This window comes from Apodemus sylvaticus, chromosome 4 (assembly GCF_947179515.1).
Source record: "Apodemus sylvaticus chromosome 4, mApoSyl1.1, whole genome shotgun sequence".
Classification (NCBI taxonomy): domain Eukaryota; kingdom Metazoa; phylum Chordata; class Mammalia; order Rodentia; family Muridae; genus Apodemus; species Apodemus sylvaticus.
In genome coordinates, this window is record NC_067475.1 from 99286297 (window position 1) to 99306543 (window position 20247).

The following is a 20247-nucleotide window of genomic DNA, read 5'->3' on the forward strand; positions in this document are numbered from 1 at the left end:
ATTTGAAGGGCTTTCCTGGTCAAATATTCACACATGCTGTGCACACACAAACCAAATGGGGCCAGTGAGATGGTTTAGCTGCTTGCCTCTAAGCCTACAGGCCCGAGTTCAATCCCAGGGACACATATAGTGGAAGGAGAGAAATAATAGCTTCAAATTGTCCTCTGATCGACCCCCCCCCCACACACACACATACACATACACACACACACACACCAGTCATAGTATGTGCACTCATCCCCATAACCCCCAGCACTAAATAAATAAATGTAATTCTAAAAACAAATAAGTTAAATATGTATTACAAATATAAGCAAGGAGGGGAACAATTAAGGCATGCTAGTCTCCACAGGCAGGTGCACACAAGTGCATATGCACACATGCACACATGCACACATGTATAATAGTAATAGTCTTTTGTTAGGGCACAGTGACAGAGGAGGCTCGAGGCCAGGTCACACTAGGCTGTATGACTAGACCTTGTTACAAGGAATAGAGGGGGACAGGGGGAGAGGGAGGGGAAGGAGGGACAGGCAGGGGCTGGCTCTCACTCTCTGTGCTCGCAGTACAAAGTTTAGAAAATTGTAGCTGTCCATAATGCAACTGTCTGAGCGTTTTCCATGTTTTTATTTCCTATGTAACATAATGGGTTTTAATTTTACAAACTGAAATCAGAGTGTCTGTAGAGAGATTAGATTTTAGAATAAATGCAAACTGCATCTTCTGCTTTTAAGTGACCAGAAATGAAAGGGCAAGGGTACGAGGTCTTTCCTGTGGTGGAAAGCAGTGGTGTTCCGTCGCCACGATCTCTCATGTTCTTTAGTAATAGAAGGCTAAAGTACACGGAACGCCAGTGGGGAAATGGCTCAAAGCGAAAGAAACCCAGCCTGCTTAGGAGTGCCGTACCATAAATAGTTTTGTTGTGTTGTAGGACAACACAGAGAAAATGTATTGACACCTTTGGAAATCAGGGTTCTTTGTAGTCCAGGGGGAGAAACAAATAATAAATGGATAAAATAAGGACAAACTTGGCCGTTTGGATTCAGTGCAGCGGTATTAGCACATACAGACGCACAATCATAGGTGCGCACGTGTGTGCATGTATGCATGCGTGCAAGCCTGTGTGTGACAGAATTCCTTGATTCCGCTCTTTTACATCTCTCTCAACCAGTGATGGGTATTCAGTAAAAACTGAACAGGTAGTTTGTTTGTAATGTTTGGCTTCTAGATACATTCCACAACAAAAGAGACCAAGCGAAGCTAGATCTCGGAGAAGCGATTAATTCCAGCACTGAGGTAAGGGCAAGGATGAGGTTAAGCTAGGAGGAAGCCTCAGCATTTCTTAAGTAAGGACGTGCTCAGAGGACGCATTGGTTGGACGTAGTAACTTCCAACCAATAAAGAGTTTTTTCACTGGGAAAATTTGGGACGGTTTGAGTATCCAAGAATAGTCAGAGAGCACACTGGAAATGGTCTACAGTGAAGGGTTCAATCTACCACGCGTTGTCTCAGAAAGAGGCTAACACAAGCCCTGCGCAGCAGCAGGGAGCCCAGGGAGTGGAGGCCTCTAGGTAGTCTTCCTTTGAGCCAACCTGAGAGAACACTGCAGCACAAAGTTGTGGGCCTGAGGCTCTTCCCTGGACCGAAGCAAAAGGGAAGGAGGCAACGAAATCGGAAGGCATTTCTGCTGGGCACAGGGACTTGCGACCCTGTGCTGCCAAACTGGAACAATAAAAGTCCAGTCATTTTTCTCTCTACATGAACTTGGAAGGGAGTATCTGGTCCTGGAGAAGGAGAGTTTGTTTATAGTCTATGGGTTTTAATTTTACAACAGCCAGGCGTGGTGGTACATGCCTGTAATCCCAGCACTTGGGAGGCAGGCAGGCAGATTTCTGAGTTCGAGGCCAGCCTGGTCTACAGAGTGAGTTCCAAGACAGCCAGGACTACACAGAGAAACCCTGCCTCGAAAAACAAAACAAACAAAAAGACCCACAAGTTTTACAAATCAAAATCAGTGTGTCTACAGAGATTACATTTTAGAATGAATGTAAACTGTATCTTTTGCTTTTAAATCGCCAGAAATGAAGCTACATGTCTCAAAGGGGTTTCCTGTGGTAAATAAGATGGTTTCCTGTCACCACAATCTCACTCTCGCACTGCTTATTAAGGGCCAACTAAAGTACAAGGGACTCTAGTGGAAAAATGCCTCGAAGTGGAAAAAAACATCCTTTTTGCATTTAGAAATGCTGAACCATTTTGTATAAATTAAGAGGTGTGTGTGTGTGTGTGTGTGTGTGTGTATGTGTGTGTGTGTGTGAGAGAGAGAGAGAGAGACAGAGAGAGAGAGAGAGAGAGAGACAGAGAGAGAGAGAGAGAGAGAGAGAATAAGTTCACTGTACCAGGACAATTAACATTTTCTCTAATGCAAGTAAATTATTTACTTCTTCTATGTATGTAGCCCACCCTTTGATTCAAGGCTACGAAAGGCCAGTCTTCACATACTATTACTTCAGCCACAAAATCTAAGTGTCCCTTCTATGTGTGGGGTACAGGAACCCCGCAAGAGACAAAGCACGTGTTCAGGTCCCCACCACAGCACTCAGTCTAAGTGTGTACGCACGGCATTGAGGAAGTCATAGCTGGGGTGTCTGCAGTGCTAGGTGACCTTAAGTTTGTATTACTCCTGCGTGGAGAGAGGAACGGGAGAAAACACAAGGCAGGCCTGGTGCCCTTGAAAGGCAGGAATACTAAGTTCTGACTTCATAGTCGGTGTTTCCTGGGTGTTCTCTGCTGACTCTGTTGCTCATGTAATCAATAAATGCTCACACAGACACAACCCCATCAAAAGACTAATATTGGGTGGGGCTGGTGACAAAGGCTTACGGTCTCAGCTACCGTAACCTGGGAGGCTAAGGCAGAGACAATCCTAAGTTCAAAGCCAGCCAGAGCTCCAGAGTCGCCCCAAGGCCAGCTTAGGCAAGTTAGTGAGACTTGTCTCAAAGGAATGAGGTTTGGGGATGCAGCTTAAATGTAATGTTGCCTAGCTAGTGCCCACTGGGCTCTGGGCTTGATGTCCCAGACTGCGATCACCCTGGAGCTACAGTTCTCAACCTTCCCACTGCTGTGACCCTTTAACACAGTCCCTCAAGATGTGGCGACCCCCAGGCATAAAATTATGTTCATTGCTGCTTCACAAACTGTAACTTTCACTACTGTACGAATTGTAACATAAATATCTGTGCTTTCCAGTGGTCTTAGGCAACACCCCCTAAGGGGTGCGACCCACAGGTTGGAAACCACTGCTCTAGAGAGGAAGAGAGAGGGGGAAAGACAGGAAGAGAGAGAACTGAGAGGAGCGGAGGAAAAGAGAGATGGGGGACAGAGGGAGAGGCAGGAAGGGAGGGGGTGATGACAATGAATGTTAGATATGGGTAACAATATTGGTTGCGGTGTTAGGTCCCTGACCATGCCCCCCTACACACACACACACACACACACACACACACACACACACTCTGAGGTTCTGTTGAACGTACTGGGTGGCCACTGAGATTTCACTTTTAAGCAGGTTTCAGGCACTGCTGCAGGTGCTCCCCCATGCCAGGAGCTTGAATAGCACTAGAGTGCAAAGCACTGACTTAAAGGCTCTGAGACAACAGAGCACTCTCAAGCGTGCCCATGAATGCACAGCAAGGAAAGGTTATGGAGAATTAAAGAGAGTCACATAAGGGTCATCTGGTGAGAGGCTTTGGGGGAACACAATACTCAAAAGGTCTCAAAATAGTTATCATATCAAATGAGTTTCAAAACTACACATAAAGAGCTGTTTGCAGTGTGGAGAGTCAGAGGCCACGACTGTAAATTAGGCAACCTAGCATAAGTGCCACGGCTGAGGCAGACGGACACTGCGACGCCCTTACAGGTGTAATGGGAGGTAACTTTACTTGTGGAATGCTCTAACTAAAAATGCTTATCAGAAGCTCATCCTAAAACATCAGATAAGCTTAGGCTGCGAGGCATTTGATAAAATCATAGAAGCCAGACCCAGCGGCAATCACTGATTAACGCCAACTGCCAACTGCGAGCCCGGGGCAGGATCCTAGATCTTTGACAATCCTGACAATCTTGACAGCCTAGCAAGACTCACCTAAAAAAAGAAAATGTGGCCCAAACGTTTTCAAAAGTTTCCAGGTAGTATAAGGCCAAGAGAATATTCCAAATGAGAAACCAATTGCAGTAGATTCTGGGTCAAACTAATTCTTTAATTGATGATCTAGAGAAAATTTTATTATGGACTGTTTAATAATATTTAGTAATACATAAAATTGTTTATGTCAAAGTGGTACTGCAGATAGACAGGTTGCTATCTAAGGAAATGCTGGTGCTGTACTTCAGCATGAGGAGTGAGGACCATTGCAATTCCAAGTGCATGTGGCAGTGTGTGTGTGTGTGTGTGTGTGTGTCTGTCTGTCTGTCTGTGTGTGTGTATGCTAGTGTGTGCTCATGTGCCAGTGCGTACATGTGTCTGTGTGTGTGCACGCGCATGTGCGTGTGTCTGTGTGTGTGCTTGTGTGTACTCTTGTGCCAGTGTGTGTCTGTGTTTGTGTCTGTGTGTGTGTGTGTGTGCGCGCGCGCGCGCGCGCGCGCGCGCCCGTGTTTGGGCATTTAAGTGGAGTTGGGAAAGACAGGGAGAAAAAGATGGGCAGGCAGGCAAGCAGGCAGACAAACCGACAGACAGCACAAAAATATGGCAAAACTGTAGTGTTGGAAGATATATTTAGTAAATAAATGTTAAATTTACTTTTGTTTCGATTTCTCAAAATATTTGTTTTTTTTTTTTTAAGTTAAAGGAGAACTAAATTCTCTCCTACCTGTTCTAGGGTGACTCAAATGCAGGTGCTGGGGGTGTAGGGAGAAAGGTCAGAAGGCATCTGTGAAAAACAGGAGGCTGGGGAAAGGAAGGTTTGGGTGTGTCAGGTAGAAGCAAGAGACAAGATCTAGTTGTTTATCGGGGTAATTTCCCAGCGGTGCTTCCAGCAACTTTCAGACCTAAACAGCTCAGCACAAGAAGGGCTGTCACAGTTCTAGTTGAGAAAACCCACTCCGCGAGGCATCGTGCTCTACCTAAAAGACAAGCGGCGACAAAGCAGAACGCCCACTCAGTTTGGATTCTAAAGTGGGAGTGCACTGACCTTGGGTGGAGCATGCGTATTTGGTGTCCTGTGCGGGCGCCGCCCGCCACTATCATACCTCCGCTCCCCTTCCAAAGCCTGACAAGACTTTGCTTTGGGGTTCAGAGGATTTTTTTTAAATGTTCTACAACCATCTTGTAAATACCTTTCGCCCTACACATAATTCTAGAATGTACTAGAGAAGAAGACAAAGTCCCAGCTCCTTACAGCTTCCCTTCTAGAAAGGAAAAACGAGCCGGGCACTGGTGGCGCACACCTTTATTCTCAGCACTCGGGAGGCTGAGACAGGTAGATTTCTGAGTTCGAGGCCAGCCTGGTCTACAGAATGAGATCCAGGACAGCAAGTTAAACATAGAAACCCTGTTTCGAGAAAAAAAAAAAAAACAAAGCAAACAAACAAACAAAAAACAGTCATTAGAAGATAGGGGTGGGGATATTGAGGTGGGAGATTCCTTCCAAGAGGAATATCTTTGGGGAATATCTCTACACTTTTATTGTATAACTAAACGATTTAGATTTACAACTCAGATATGGAGATGTGATGGCTCAGAAAACCTGAGTTCAATTCCTAGATCCCAGGTTAGGCAGCTCACAATTCCTGTAACTCCGTTTCTAGGGAGTCGCAAGCCCTCTGGCCTCCAGGCGCCTGCACTCGGGTGCACATACTCAGACCCGGACCGGTACCCGGACCGAACAGACAGAAATAAACAGTTCGAAGACTCAAGGAAAGTGTATCCTCCGCTGAAGAAGCTGGAAGTTCAAGGACCCTGGGGCAGTCATGAGCTGGAAGGGACAAACAAAGGCAAAGGCGGGAATGGCTGAAGGGCAAGGATTAAAAACCCGGAGTGGGTAAGAGGTCAAGAAAATAAATGGAGGCAGTTAAACTAAGAGAAAGATATGATCTGATTTTTAATCTTAGAAAACCCTGGGGGCAGAATTCTTATGGAGAATAGAGTCACCTAGTTGAGAATGGATGGGGTTGTAATAAGGGTGGGAAAGAAGCCTCGGAGGACCTGAGCTCTCAATCTAGTGTTGATACTATCTGCTGCTGGATTGGGGGCGGGGAGGGAGAAGCTTTCTTCTAGGTTTGGAGACCAAAAAAAACCTTAATGGCCCATTATCCATAGTTCCATCTGGATTGTAGAACCAGATTAAATGGCAAAATCTTTATGTGCCACATACTGCCTAACTCACTCATAATACTTAATAACTATCCTTTATTAAAAGACTGGAAGTCATAGGGCGAGGGTGGGTAGCTACTCGATCAGTCTCCTGGTGTGTTAATACTGTTGGTAATAGTTGTTATGTTCCCGTGAGGACCCCCCTTTCCTTTCTTCTTTCTTTCTTTCTTTCTCTTTCTTTCTTTTCTTTTCTTTTCTTTTCTTTCTTTCTTTCTTTCTTTCTTTCTTTCTTTCTTTCTTTCTTTTAGGTAAGTTCTCCTGTATTCCAAGATAGACTCAAACTCACTGTGTAGCCAACGATGGCCTTGAACTTCTGATTCTCCTGCTTTCACACCCGAGTGCTGGGTTACAGGTTTGTAGCACAGTACCAGCAGTATGCAGTGTTGAGCAGCAAATGTAGCCTTTAGATTACCTGACAAGTACGGAGCCAGTTGAGCTATATCCTGAACATGCCCCACACCTGATTGAATACAGATCTTCACCGCAGCCCGAGTTTACTTCTGAGCCCACCTCCCTAGTTTGGGATTTCGAGAGTTCATGCTCAGTTCCTCTCGCCTTCTATGGGACTGAACCTAGGACTTCACAAATACTGGTTAAGTACTGTGCCATTATTAGGTTATGTTTTTGTTTCGTATGCGCAGTGGCACTGCCAAAGGAAATGTCTCTTACTTGTTTCTTTCAATCTTTCTCAAGAGACAAGTTCAACTTTAATATAAGTTAGTCAAGCAGGGTGTGGTAGTGCACACATATAATCCCAGAACTTCAGAGGATCAAGAGTTTGAGTCCAGCCTTGGATACACTTAAAGAGACACTGTTTCTGCTCCACTATGTTCATAGCTGCCTTATTTATAATAAGTTGGAAAGAACCTAGATGTCCTTCAACAGAGGAATGGATACAGAATACACAATGGAGTACTATTTAGCTATTAAAAACAATGAATTCATGAAATTCTTAGGCAAATGGATGGAAAGTGTCATCCTGAGTGAGGGAACCCAATCACAAAAGAATGCATGTGGTATGCACTCACTAATAAATGGATGTTAGCCCAAAAGCTCAAAATAAACAAGTTACAATTCACAGAGCACAAGAAGAAGGGTGACTTAAGTGAGGGTGCTTTGGTTTCTCTGAGAAAGGGAACAAAATACTCACAGGAGCAATAAGGGAGACAATGTGTGGAGCAGAGACTGAAGTAAAGGCCACCCAGAGACTGCCCTACCTGGGGATTCATCTATAAGCAGTCACCAAACCCCAACACTATTATGGACAACAAGAAGTGCATACCAAAAGGAACATGCCATGGTTGTCTCCGGAGGGGCCCTGCCAGAGCCTTACACATACAGAGACAGATGCTAGCAGCCAACCATTGGACTGGCAGTAGGGTCCCCAATGGAGGCGTTGGAGGGTGGTATGGAGGAGCTGAAGGGGTTTGCAGCCCCATGGGAAGAACAATGATGTTGGCCACTCAGATGCCCCAGGACTCCCAAGGACTAAACCATCAACCAAGGGGTGCACCTGGTTCCAGCCAAAAATGTGGCAGAGGAATGCCTTGTTAGGCATCAGTGGGAGGATCGGTCCTTGGTCAAGTAAAGGCTCAATAGAAACCCCAACAAAGGGAAATCGAGGGGGGGAGGTGGGAGTGGGTCAGGTGGAGGGGCATATACTTGGAGGCAGGGAGTGGGAGGATAGGTTGGGAGTTTTCTGGGAGGGGGGAAACTGGAAAGATTTTACCATTTGAAATGTAAATGAAGATTATATTCAAAGGAAACACTTTCAGAAAGTACTGTACTTCTAGACTCTCAGACTTCCAGCCCCTGCTCAAAAGCCACCTTGTGTGGCAGGTCAATTCTTCTCTTTCCTTTCCAGCCCATGCTCCCATCCCCCACCCTCCTTGTGGTTGTCTCCAAACCGACACGCCCAGGTCCAGTGGTCTTCAGATGCATTTTTTTTGAGGGGCATCTTTGACTCATGAGACATTCCTTCCCTCCCCCATCTTTCCCACTACCTGCTGCCATCTGCCCATCTCTGTACCCACAGGTCTGGTCCAGTTGAACAGCATATCCCCCAGCAGTTCCTGCATGGGCTCAATCTAAAGAAAGCCGGGTCATCACATCACACACAACCAAAGAAAGCCCACAAGCTGGAAACCACATAAATGGCAAGACCAAATTCACCAGTCTGAAGAGTTTTCTCTGATGAGAACTGCCTAGTTGAAACCTAGGTAATACAAGTACTTGACAAATAAATGGATACAAACCTAAGTATGGCTGCTTTATCTAGTTATCTTTACTATGCCCTGGAGTAATTTCTTACTTAGAATATGTAGAAGAGAGAAATGGAAACACTCAACTGTTATTTACCTGCCTCTGAAAGGTGTGAGAGTCTTGCCTCAGTTCTTCAGCCCTGGTGCTTTTCTGCAGTGGTGACTTTCCCAGAACCACCAGGCCCACAACAGCGCGCTGTTAGTTCTTCCTCCGAAGTCAGCAGGGACAGGAGGAGAGCTAAATGGTGTTTAGGACTTCTGCTCACAAGTTGGTTCTGGCTGCTTTTGTCTCAGAAGCAACTATGTGAGATGACAATTTGCTGCACTATAGAGACCATTTCATAATTTCAATGTCACCTAGAGCATCATACGGTAAACCTCAGATATACACAATCAAATGTGTTTAGGCATAAAAAAAATGTGCAGATGCGATTCCTAAAAGAATGCATTAGGTAGAACAAAATAAAGAATTCTGCAGTGGGCAGAGCATACTCTACCAGCTCAATGGTAGGGTATCCACCTAGCATGTATGAGGCCCTGGCTTAATTCCTGAGCACCATTCACACAATAAATAAATATGTATAGAAGAAAATCATAAAATGTATAGTAATAAATGTCAAGGTATGAATGTGCACAGCCTCTTTCCTCTACTAGGGACTGTTTTACTATTGTCTATAGCTTGTCTTCTACTCTTCCTTTAGTATATCAGAGGGAAGCATGTCTGTTCAGGGGGTACACATGTATGTGTGTATGTGTGTGTGGTATGTATGTGTGAACACATATGCTGTATATATATATATATGTGTGTGTGTGTGTGTGTATGTGCATTATGTGTATATGGTCTATATATTTATGCACACATATATAGTATATGTGTGGTGTATTTATCTATACAGTGTGTTGTACACACATATAGTGTGTATGTATGTGTGTGTGTGTACACCAACTCACTCACCCGTGTTGTTGGGTAGAGAAGAGAAAGCCCGGAGAGAGAGAGCAGGAAAGGGAATGCTGAGGGGAAAACTGGTAAAATTAACATTAAACAGCTAATAACTGGTGGGAAGTGCAGCCTGGGTAAAGCCTTGTACATTTCTGGAGAGCATAGACACAGATTTTGAGGAACACTTGTTGTTAAGGGGAGAGCTTCTAAAGACAGGAAAACATCAGTTTGCCATACCTTAAGAACATGTGTGTCTACTACAACAAGCACACATGCCCCAAGTTTCTAGTATTTTCAATATTTAGATACTCTGCAATGAAATAGATGAGTGACTCTCAATTTTAAGATTAAATTAAAAACAAATTATAAAGGAATATATGTATGAGGCTTCCATCAGTTTGTGAAACTCAGACAGACCTATGCTCTGAACCTTTGACATTACCATCCCAGAACTCCCTGAAATCATAAACAGATCTTTCTACATGTTTCTGACATCTGTTACTGTGCTTATTTGGTATCCGTGGCTTTTTTTTCCTAAACATTTTCCTGTTATAGAATCCATACTGCCTAGAGTTTTTCCACCCCTCTGGTAATTAGGATCAAACCCATAGCGTCCTGAATTGCTGATAAAGCCACTCTACCAATGAGTTATACGCCCAGCCAGTCCCAGCTCTTGTGTGTTGGGAGTTCATGGCAGGCAGAGAGGATATATATTTGTCTCTAAAATAACATGGCAACAAATAGCAGACAAGCCTGAGTTCCTGTCTTGACTCTGCAATTTCTCAGTTAAAATTAATGAAAAAAGAGAACATGAATTTAAAAAAGAGCAAGGAAGGGTCTGTGAGAGGATTTGGAAGGAGGACAAACAAGGGAGTAATGATGTAATTACATTATCATCGGAAAAACAAAAGAAAGGCAAAAACATACTAGTTGTCTGGAGACAATGTCTTAACGGTAAAGGCACTGCTGCTAAGCCAGTGACCCCAGTTCAGTCCCCAAAACTCACACGGTGGAAGGACCTGAGTCCTCAAAGTTGTCTTGTGACCCCCACATCCCCAACACCCTGATTTAATACATTTTAAAAATGGCTTATGTGTGTCTGTGTGTGCAAGATTTGATATCACCTTGTTCAGCCCCAACACTCACATCTGTAAGCTGAAATAATAATGCCTATTGTGTTTTCCTCAGAGCAGTTGTAGACGCTAAGCGAAAGGATCTGGGAAGCTGTTCATCCCAAAGACTGTCCTACACAGTTTCAGGGCAAAGGTTGCCATTGTTAGGTGTCACCTTGACTCGGGTCACACTGTGAAGGGGAGGGTCTTAGCTGAACAAACGATAGTTACAAGGAGAAAGGAAAATGTAAAAGCAATCTGGGGGCCTTCGCTCTTGACTTATTTCTTTTAAGATTTATTTTCATTTTTTTACGTATTTGTAAGTGTGTGCCACATATGTGCTCGTGCCCAGAAAAGGGTGTCAGATCTTCTGGCACTGGAATTACATGCAATTAATTGTGAGGCACGCAATACCAGTCAGGAACTCAACAAAGGGGTGCTGGAAGAGCAGCAAGCGCTCTTCACAGTGGAGCCGTCTGTCCAGCTCTGCACTAAACTTATCACACCTTAAGATGCGTAGAAAAGAAACTGGGAAGACCCTTGAGAGCATCGGTACAGGGGGAAAGTTCCTGAACAGAACACCAATAGTGTATGCTCTAAGATCAAGAATTGACAAATGGGACCTCATTAAATTACGAAGTTTCTGTAAGGCAAAGGACACCATCAAAAGGACAAATCGGCAACCAACAAATTGGGAAAAGATCTTCACCAACCCTACATCAGATAGAGGGCTAATATCCAATATATATAAAGAACTCAAGAAGTTAGACTCCAGAAAACCAAACAACCCTATTAAAAAATGGGGTACAGAGTTAAACAAAGAATTCTCACCTGAAGAATTTCGGATGGCGGAGAAACATCTTAAAAAATGCTCAACTTCATTAGTCATTAGGGAAATGCAAATCAAAACAACCCTGAGATTTCACCTTATACCAGTCAGAATGGCTAAGATTAAAAACTCAGGAGACAACAGGTGTTGGCGAGGGTGTGGAGAAAGAGGAACACTCCTCCACTTCTGGTGGGGTTGCAAATTGGTACAACCACTCTGGAAATCAGTCTGGCGGTTCCTCAGAAAACTGGGCACGTCACTTCCGGAGGATCCTGCTATACCACTCCTGGGCATATACCCAGAGGATTCCCTACCATGTAATAAGGATACATGCTCTACTATTTTCATAGCAGCCCTGTTTATAATTACCAGATGCTGGAAAGAACCCAGGTATCCCTCAACGGAAGAATGGATGCAAAAAATGTGGTATATCTACACAATGGAGTACTATTCAGCCATTAGAAACAATGAATTCATGAAATTCTTAGACAAATGGATGGAGTTGGAGAACATCATACTAAGTGAGGTAACCCAGACTCAAAAGATCAATCATGGTATGCACTCACTGATAAGTGGATATTAGCCTAGAAAATTGGAATACCCAAAACCTAATCCACACATCAAATGAGGTACGGGAAGAACGGAGGAGTGGCCCCTGGTTCTGGAAAGGCTCAGTGTAGCAGTATAAGGCAAAACCAGAACAGGGAAGTGGGAAGGGGTGGATGGGAGAACAGAGGGAGGGAAGAGGGCTTATGGGACTTTTGGAGAGTGGGGAGCCTGAAAAGGGGAAATCATTTGAAATGTAAATAAAAAATATATCGAATAAAAAAAAAGTTGTGTAGCCACGGGGGGAGGGCAGGGGCGGCTGCTCAGTGGCTTTATTCTACACCACAGGAGACTGGCTGGAATGGAGAAGACGGAAGTGCTAGTTACAGGGCCTCTCTGCGAGCTCTGCTCCTCTCTCCTGGAGAACCTGGCCCCATCCTCAGCTCCTTTGCTGCTCTCCCACCCGCCCGCCCGCTCGCCCACCCCTCCCCTTGGGGAGTCGGCTAACTAGGGGAGATTTTCTTGACTAGTGTACACCTGTGTGAGGTCCTGAATTAGATAGCCCCACCCCCTTCAATTCCATCTCTCCTAAGATGTGTTTCCTGTCTCCCTGGGTGTCTCTCACGAGATGACCTGTGTCAGGTACTCCGTGCCCCAGGTACTAGCTTCATATTGCTTCACCCAGTGAACTGCAAAGTCCCTGAGAACAAAGTCTGGCCTGGCTTCCTGCCTGCTCCGTGCCAAGAACGCCAGTGTTCCCGGGGAGCAGGCTGGGAGCTGCGCTCCCCTGAAGCCGGTCCAGGGGCTGCAGCCTAAAGTGGAACACTGAACTCAGGTTCCCCCGCAGGACAATACTTCCTCTAGGCCACTGAGCTGAAGTTCTTTGCTTAAGGTGTGTGTGTGTGTGTGTGTGTGTGTTTCAATACACATTGTATGAAATGCTCAAAGAATTAATTAAAAAAATATATTTTTTAAAAGATAAAGAAAATTACCAGCCATAGATTTCAAAAAGCTGACAGCATTTGGGGGAGGGCAGTCTGTTTACAAAACAAAGAGTTTTCAAAAGGTTAACATCCACAATTTAAACCTTTTTTTGTTATTTTCTCACCATTCAATTACTACCCAAGAACAGGGTAGAAATTCAATGCCTGTAACATCTGGGAACTGTATGAAAAAAATCCTGACTCTATAAGCAGACAGCTATTTAAACTTTAGTGGCCATACAAAATTAATAAACATTTAACCGACTCTAAATAGGACTTTCAAATCATCCAACACGATAACCTTTACAAAATATAAATATTCCTTTTCAGTAATCATCACCCCATAGTTTGCTTATAAAGTTCCTTCTTTAGCTGAGCAGGGTGGGAAAACAAAAGTCAGGAAAAGTTTGCTGACTCAGCAACTTACTTTTCCTTTTGTGCCTCATTTTACATGGGAAATAAAACAGAATTCCCATTTCCACTTCATCATTGTCTTATTTCTGCTTGAAGAATGCTGAGGTCTCTCTTGTCTTTAGGTGGCTTTTCACAAACTCAGTTAATTTCCTGAACCCGTCATCCAGCCCTTCTCCAGTGACTGCACAGCAGGGTTGCACATACCAGTTCCGGTCGCTGCACAACTTCTTCACCTTGAACATCCTGGTGATGTCTTCTGCGCTCAGAGCTCCCGGCAAGTCTTGTTTGTTGGCTAATATGACGACCGGCGTGTTTTTGATGTGTTCATTCTTCAAAATGTGCTTGAACTCTTTCCGGGAGTCCTCCAGTCGCTTTTTGCCTTCGGAACAGTCCACCACGTACACCAGCCCATGTGTGTTCTCACAGTAGCAGTCCCAGACGGTTCGCATCTTCTCCTGTCCCCCGACGTCCCACACGGTGAGTGTAAGTCTGCTCTGCAGCTGGACCATTTCCACGTTGAAGCCGATGGTTGGGATGGTTGCAAGAGTCTCGGCAAACTTTAACCTGTAGAGCAGAGTAGATTTCCCAGCGGAGTCAAGTCCCAGCAGAAGAATGTGGGCTTGCTTGCTTTTGGGGTTTTTAGAATTCAGCAGACCCATTTTAGGCTTTTTCTTCCTTAAAGCTCTTTTCTTCTGGCCCGGAACAATATGTCCTTTCCAGGCCTTGCGTGTAAACGTTTAGGAAAAGAGAGTAAAGTGTCTCAGTTGTAGCCTGCGAACAGGTGCCTGTCTTCATTTATATTGTAGCTTATCGACTTGATTATAGGCAAACAGTGTTTTATTTGCAGTCCCAGCCAATCCTGAAGACTCTGGGCGTAACCAGCAGGTATCACAGTGGCTCAAAGGGGACATTCTTTGTGAGTGAGTAGGATTAGGAGTGACCAGGTGCTGCGGCATTATTCATTCTCTCAGGTCCAACAGTTTGGAGGAAATCAAAGAGTAAGGCGTGCACAGGAACCCCGCTGCAGAATGAACACAGCCTTTTGTTTTAACCAACTTTAAGTGGATTTTTTTTTTTTTTGTAGCTCTGTCTTATCCAGTTGTTAATAAGTGTCAAGGCTGCCTAGATGCTTGGAGAGGTTATCTCCCTCTTGGTATCTAAAGGCTTCCTGGTACCAGATTACTCAGTAGAAACTTTGAGCCCTTCCGGGTTATCATAACTTTGGTCTCAGAAGCGGAGCATCATTTCTGAATCTTCCAGGCAGGGAACTCACACTACTGACAAGACAGATTTCCCCAGGGAAATTTTTTTTACCCAAACACTTTTCAATAAAACAGACTGCTCAAAGATGGCAAACTGAGTACACACAGGTCTTTATCTCATCTCCTTCCCAACACATCAAGATAAAAGCAGATTCATCAGAAAGTCCATCAGAGGGGGAGATGTTGACAGATAATCTAGAAGACAGAAAATAGGCCTGCTGGAATAGAACCTGGAGAGGCTGGGGGCAGGGAAGGGGTGTGCTCGATCGGGAAGAACAGAAAATAAATATATTCTTAAAACAAGAAGCAGATAATATAAAAAGACAAACTCTTGAGAACTTTTGTTTGCTTGTTTGTTTTTGTTTTTTTCGAGACAGTTTCTCTGTGTAGCCCTAGCTGTCCTGGAACTCATTTTGTAGACCAGGCTGGCCTCAAACTCAGAAATCTGCCTGCCTCTGCCTCCCAAGTGCTGTGATTACAGGTGTGCGCCACCACTGTCCGGCCCTGAGAACTTATTTTTAAAAGTAGACGTTTTAAAGCCAGACACTTATGCATGCCTTTAATGTTAGCACTCAGGAGGCAAAGGTAGGAAGATCACTGTGAGTTCAAGGCTAGTCTGGTCTACAGAGCAAGTTCCAGGACAACCAGAGAAACCTCGTCTCTGGGGAGGGGCCAAGTAGATATGCTAAAAGCTCTATAATAGGTTAAAGGCAAACGTTAAAGGGATGCATCAGAAGATAGAGAATGAGAAAAAAAAGAAGAGTCACCTGAGTCACATCTCAATGATAGAATCGTATTCCTCAGAAGATAGAAAGCAGGCCAGCAGAAACTGAAGAGGAATTTTAATCCAGCAACATGGCTGCACTGGCCATAGATCTCATCCAAAGACCTTCTAGGTCTGTGTGATTTAGCTAGAATACAGACAGGCTCTGTATTACAGTATGATGAGGCTGGAATATAAACATGCCCTTAATACACATCTTTAATCCCCAACAATAAAGATGAGGTTATTTTATAGAAGGAAGCACCTGTGTTTGAAGTGACATCTAATTGAGGGGCAGACAACGAGAGGAATGAAAGATTTGAGAGAATGAGTCAGAGATAGGATACGTCCAACTCACAAGAGAACAGGCAACTTAAGAGCAGAGCAGAGAAAGAAAGGTGTGGTGTGATGAGGTATATGCATGCGTGCGCGAGCGTGTGTGTGTGTGTGTGTGTGTGTGTGTGTGTGTGTGTGTGTATGACAGTATGGTGGTATGGCAGTTGTAGGGATAGGTGGCAAAGAGAACAAGATAGACACAGAACAAGGCAGAGAATGAGAAGGAGCCAGGAGATTAGAAGTTATTGCCAAAGTGAATGTGAGGCCAAGCTGAGCAATTCAGTGAAAAGCCGAGAGAAGCCAGACTGAACCAGTCAGCTTGGGAGATTAGATTGTAGGGAGGCTCGGAGCTTCCATGCCTGGGCTAGGAATGGTTGTAACAGAGAAAGAAATGATCTGGGCTCAGCCCAAGCCATGTAGTGTATTCCAACAGCTTGGGTTAGGCTTTCATCTCATCCCTCCGTCTGGGGAAATAAAAGTGGCATTTACAGAACACTCTCAAATAAAAAATACGCAAATGCTTCCTGGTGCTAAAGGACGAACTCTGAAGCTGGGATGTTCAGAGGATAGAGGCGCTTGTTGCATGAGCCTCAGCGACCCGACGTGACCCCAGAACCCAAGGAGAGGTAGAAGGAGAAACCCAACTCCACAAAGTTTTCCTGTGATGTCCACAAGTGCACAATAGTGTGTGTGTGTGTCCAAAACATAATTTGTTTTAAAAGTTTTAAAATAAATAATTGAAATCTCTAGATGGGAAGGCTACCGTTAATGCTTAACAATATGAGTTTTATGAAAGAACTTGAGGCATATGTCAGGCATATTTTATTTTTACTGAAATTTTTAAAAAAGACAAAGCTTTCAGGTAGACTACTGTATACACAAAAAATAGACTTATAAAGAAATTAGGATCTGAAGACAAGATGGTCCAGCATTTAAGAACACTTGCTGCCTTTTGTTCCCATCACATCCTGGGACAGCTCACAACTACTTATAACTTCAGCACTAGAGTATCTGACATCTTCTGGCCTCCTCCAGTGCCCCTACAATGAAATACACATACACATTCACAAAAATTTATATAAAAAATATACAAGTGGTTTTAAATTTTAAATTTTTAACAAGCACCCTATGTCTCAGCAATAAAAGAAATTCATACTCATCCCACTAGCCAGCCATAGATACAGAGGCAGACATGTTACTGATTGCCTTCTCTGCAAACCATGCTTTGGTAGTTGCCAACCGACAAAGACAAGTTAGATCAGCTTTTAAATGGCTTTCATTGAAGAGAAGATGAAAGATACACAAACAATGAAAGTAACATAAATGGGAAAATGATACATTCCACAAGAAAAGTTAAATTTGGGCTGGAGAGATGGCTCAGCAGTTAAGAGCACCAACTGCTCTTCCAAAGGTCCTGAGTTCAAATCCCAGCAATCACATGGTGGCTCACAACCATCTGTAACAAGATCTGACACCCTCTTCTGGAGTGTCTAAAGATAGCTACAGTGCACTTACATATAATAAATAAATAAATCTTAAAAAAGAAAAGAAAAGTTAAACTTAAGTGTCTGTGTCTTCCGGGATTGTTTAAGGGTGAAAAGCAACAGGGAATTGTGAGGTGAATCTCAAATTTGGAAAAACACAGGATAGAGACAGAAAAGTAACAGCGTATGCCCAGGTTGTTGTTTTTCTATAAATCTGTAAGAGTCACAATGAAACTAGCTAAATCTAACTTCTTAGACTTGAAGTAAAATAACAGGTCTAGACTCTTCAGTTTATGTCTAAGTCACAAAGGAAGAAGAAGAAGAAAAGGCAGAGGAGAGAACATTGAAAGTTGGACATGCAATCATCTTAAAGATACTTTATGAAAAAAAAAACACCAACTAAAAAAACTAATTGATACAACACCAGCCAGGCTTGTGGATCTCTGTTAGTTTGAGGCCGCTCTGGTCTACACAGCAAGTTGCAAGCTAGCTCGGGAGACATAGTAAAACTCATTTCAAAAAGAAAGGATAAATAAGTACATAAGTAATCATAACTATTGGGTCAGTAGATTGCGGGCTATTTATTCAAAAGCATTGGGCACCAGGTGGGACTAGGGAGATGTCTTGGTGGGGAATGTGTTTGATGTGCAAGCATGAGGGTCTGAATTCAGTTCCTCAAACATAAAAGCCAAGATCAGTTGCACATGTCTGTAATGCCATCCCTTGGGGGTGTAGGAAACTGGGTGCGGGGGCTCACTGGCCTTCCAGTCTATCTGGAATAGTAATCTTCATACTCAGTGAGAGATTATCTTGAAAAATAATATGGAAAGCAATAAAGATACCCAAAATCAGTCTATGGGGCAATGGTAGAATCATGGCTATGAAATAAGACATCCTTGTTCTGAGAATATATTCGATAAGAGTGATAGCACCAATTGAATCAATGGGCCTGCCACAGATATGCATCTATGTAAGGAGGAGTGTGTGTAAATATGGCCACAGTTTGCAGATGGCAGGGTTAGGTGAGTAGGAATGGATTCTTTGTACTGTTGTTGAAGGTTTTATTTTTCCCTCCAACTTCCTTCTAGGCTTGAATGTTTTCAGAATGACTTACTGAAAGGAGCTGATCAAATCAGCTAGCCTTCAAAGACATAATTCAAGTTCCAGAAGTGAGTATACTTCTTCCAAAAGTGGACTTGGAGACTCTGAGGACCACTTGAGCTCTGTCCACTCCGTATTCTGAATAAGTTAAACATAACAGAGAGTTAGACATCTATATTAAACTCACTGACGTGTCCTCTGTTGGTGCTGGGGCATCTTTCCTTTATCTAGGCCACTAGTATAAAAGTGTCACATCTTGGATGCTTACTCTTGAATAAGCTCACTCATTCCACTTCTTTCTGAACTTTGGCTGGCTGATTCAGCTCAGCTGTTCTGGCTCAAACTTTTCTCCAAACCAACTGATGCCACCTTCTCATGGAATTGCTCTGCTTGGCCTCCTGGGATTTGTTCTAATTCTGGCTCCTTCTCATTCTTTGGCTTCAGCTGCCTCTGCTGACCTGTACTAAACTGTGTGAACTCATGGATGAACTTAGTTCCACTGTACTGTACTCACTGCTGGCTCCTGACTGACTCTCTCCCTGCCCTGCTCTTAAATAGTGAGAGTTGAGTGTCCTACATCTGACTCATTCTGTCAAATCTTTCTCTGCTTCATCACTTTGTCTGCCCCTCAGTTAGAGTTCACTTTCCAACATGGCTGCTTCCTTCTACAAACTAATTTTACCTTAAAGTTGTATATGAATGGATGTGTTTGTATTCCAGTTAGAGGGGTCAAAGGTGTGGTGGGTCTGCATTCCAGCTGGTTCACACAGACCTTGGTCTTTGTATGTGACCCTTTGCCAGCCTGTTGCTGGATTAAAAATCTTCTATAGATAAGGATGCTGCTGCGTCCATGTCTTTACACTCTTTACATCAAAGCACAGGTCCCTTTTTAGTGTATTTAAAGAAAAATTGTTAAGTTGGGTGAATATCACAGTTAAATGAACACATGAACTGTGTTATTATTTCTCTTCTATACCAAGGAATAAAACAGTTTTTGTTTATAGTCCTGCAAATGTTTCAACATCTTTTGATCTTCTCTCAAAACACATAGGAATTCTCTTGTCCCAGATACACCCAAGAGAAAGTGGACAATTTGCAAGTCGTTTTTAGATTTTGCAAATAAATGTAGGATTGTGAGCAAGTCACTGGCCCACTTTGTACTGTCAGAAATCCGGGACCCATGAGATGGCTAAGAGGGTAAAGGCATTTCAGTCTTCAGTCCCTTCAATCCAAATGATGAGACAAAGAATTAACTCTTGAAAATTATCTTCCCCTGGCCTCTAGGCACACACCCATGTAAACACACAAATAAAATAAGTAAATAAAAGCATTTTTAAGTGTTTGTTAAAATGTGAGCATAAAAAACCAAACATTTAAAAGTTTTTCTTTCCTTGGAGAGGAGAAACAGAAGGTCCTAAGCTAGCAGGTCACTTGGTACTCTACGTGAAGGTGGGCTCAATACGTGATGGGCTAACCAAATGAAAGAGAGAGTCACTTCTTGGAAGAAAATGGCCACTTCCCCATTATCTCCCCTCCCCCACAGATAAAGAATGTATAGCTACATATGTTAGCTTTTGTAGACCTAGAACATTGTCTGCTTTTTGTTTTCTTTTTTTGAAAAATGTCTTAAAGAAAGATGTGATTCTCCTGAGGACAACTCAGTAAATCCTCACAGTTGAAAATATCCACGACCCTTTGGTCTCTGCTCCACCCCCACATTTCATTTAGACAGGACAAATTTGGGGTGAAAAGGTGGATTGAGGTCCTTATCCCTCCTCTGGGGTTCCTGCCAGGATACAGGAGGTGGCCTCTTCAGATTCCATCTCCCCTGTTAGGCATCTCC

At 43.6% G+C, this 20247-nt stretch overlaps 1 protein-coding gene across 1 annotated transcript; it reads right to left on the bottom strand.

The window, feature by feature from the left end:
- Positions 1-13538: 13538 nt before the first annotated feature.
- On the bottom strand, positions 13539-14124 carry Arl14 (ADP ribosylation factor like GTPase 14). Its single transcript, XM_052178695.1, has one exon. The coding sequence runs from the start codon at positions 14115-14117 to the stop codon at positions 13539-13541; it is 579 nt and encodes a 192-aa protein (XP_052034655.1). The 5' UTR covers positions 14118-14124.
- Between the last annotated feature and the right edge of the window lie 6123 nt (positions 14125-20247).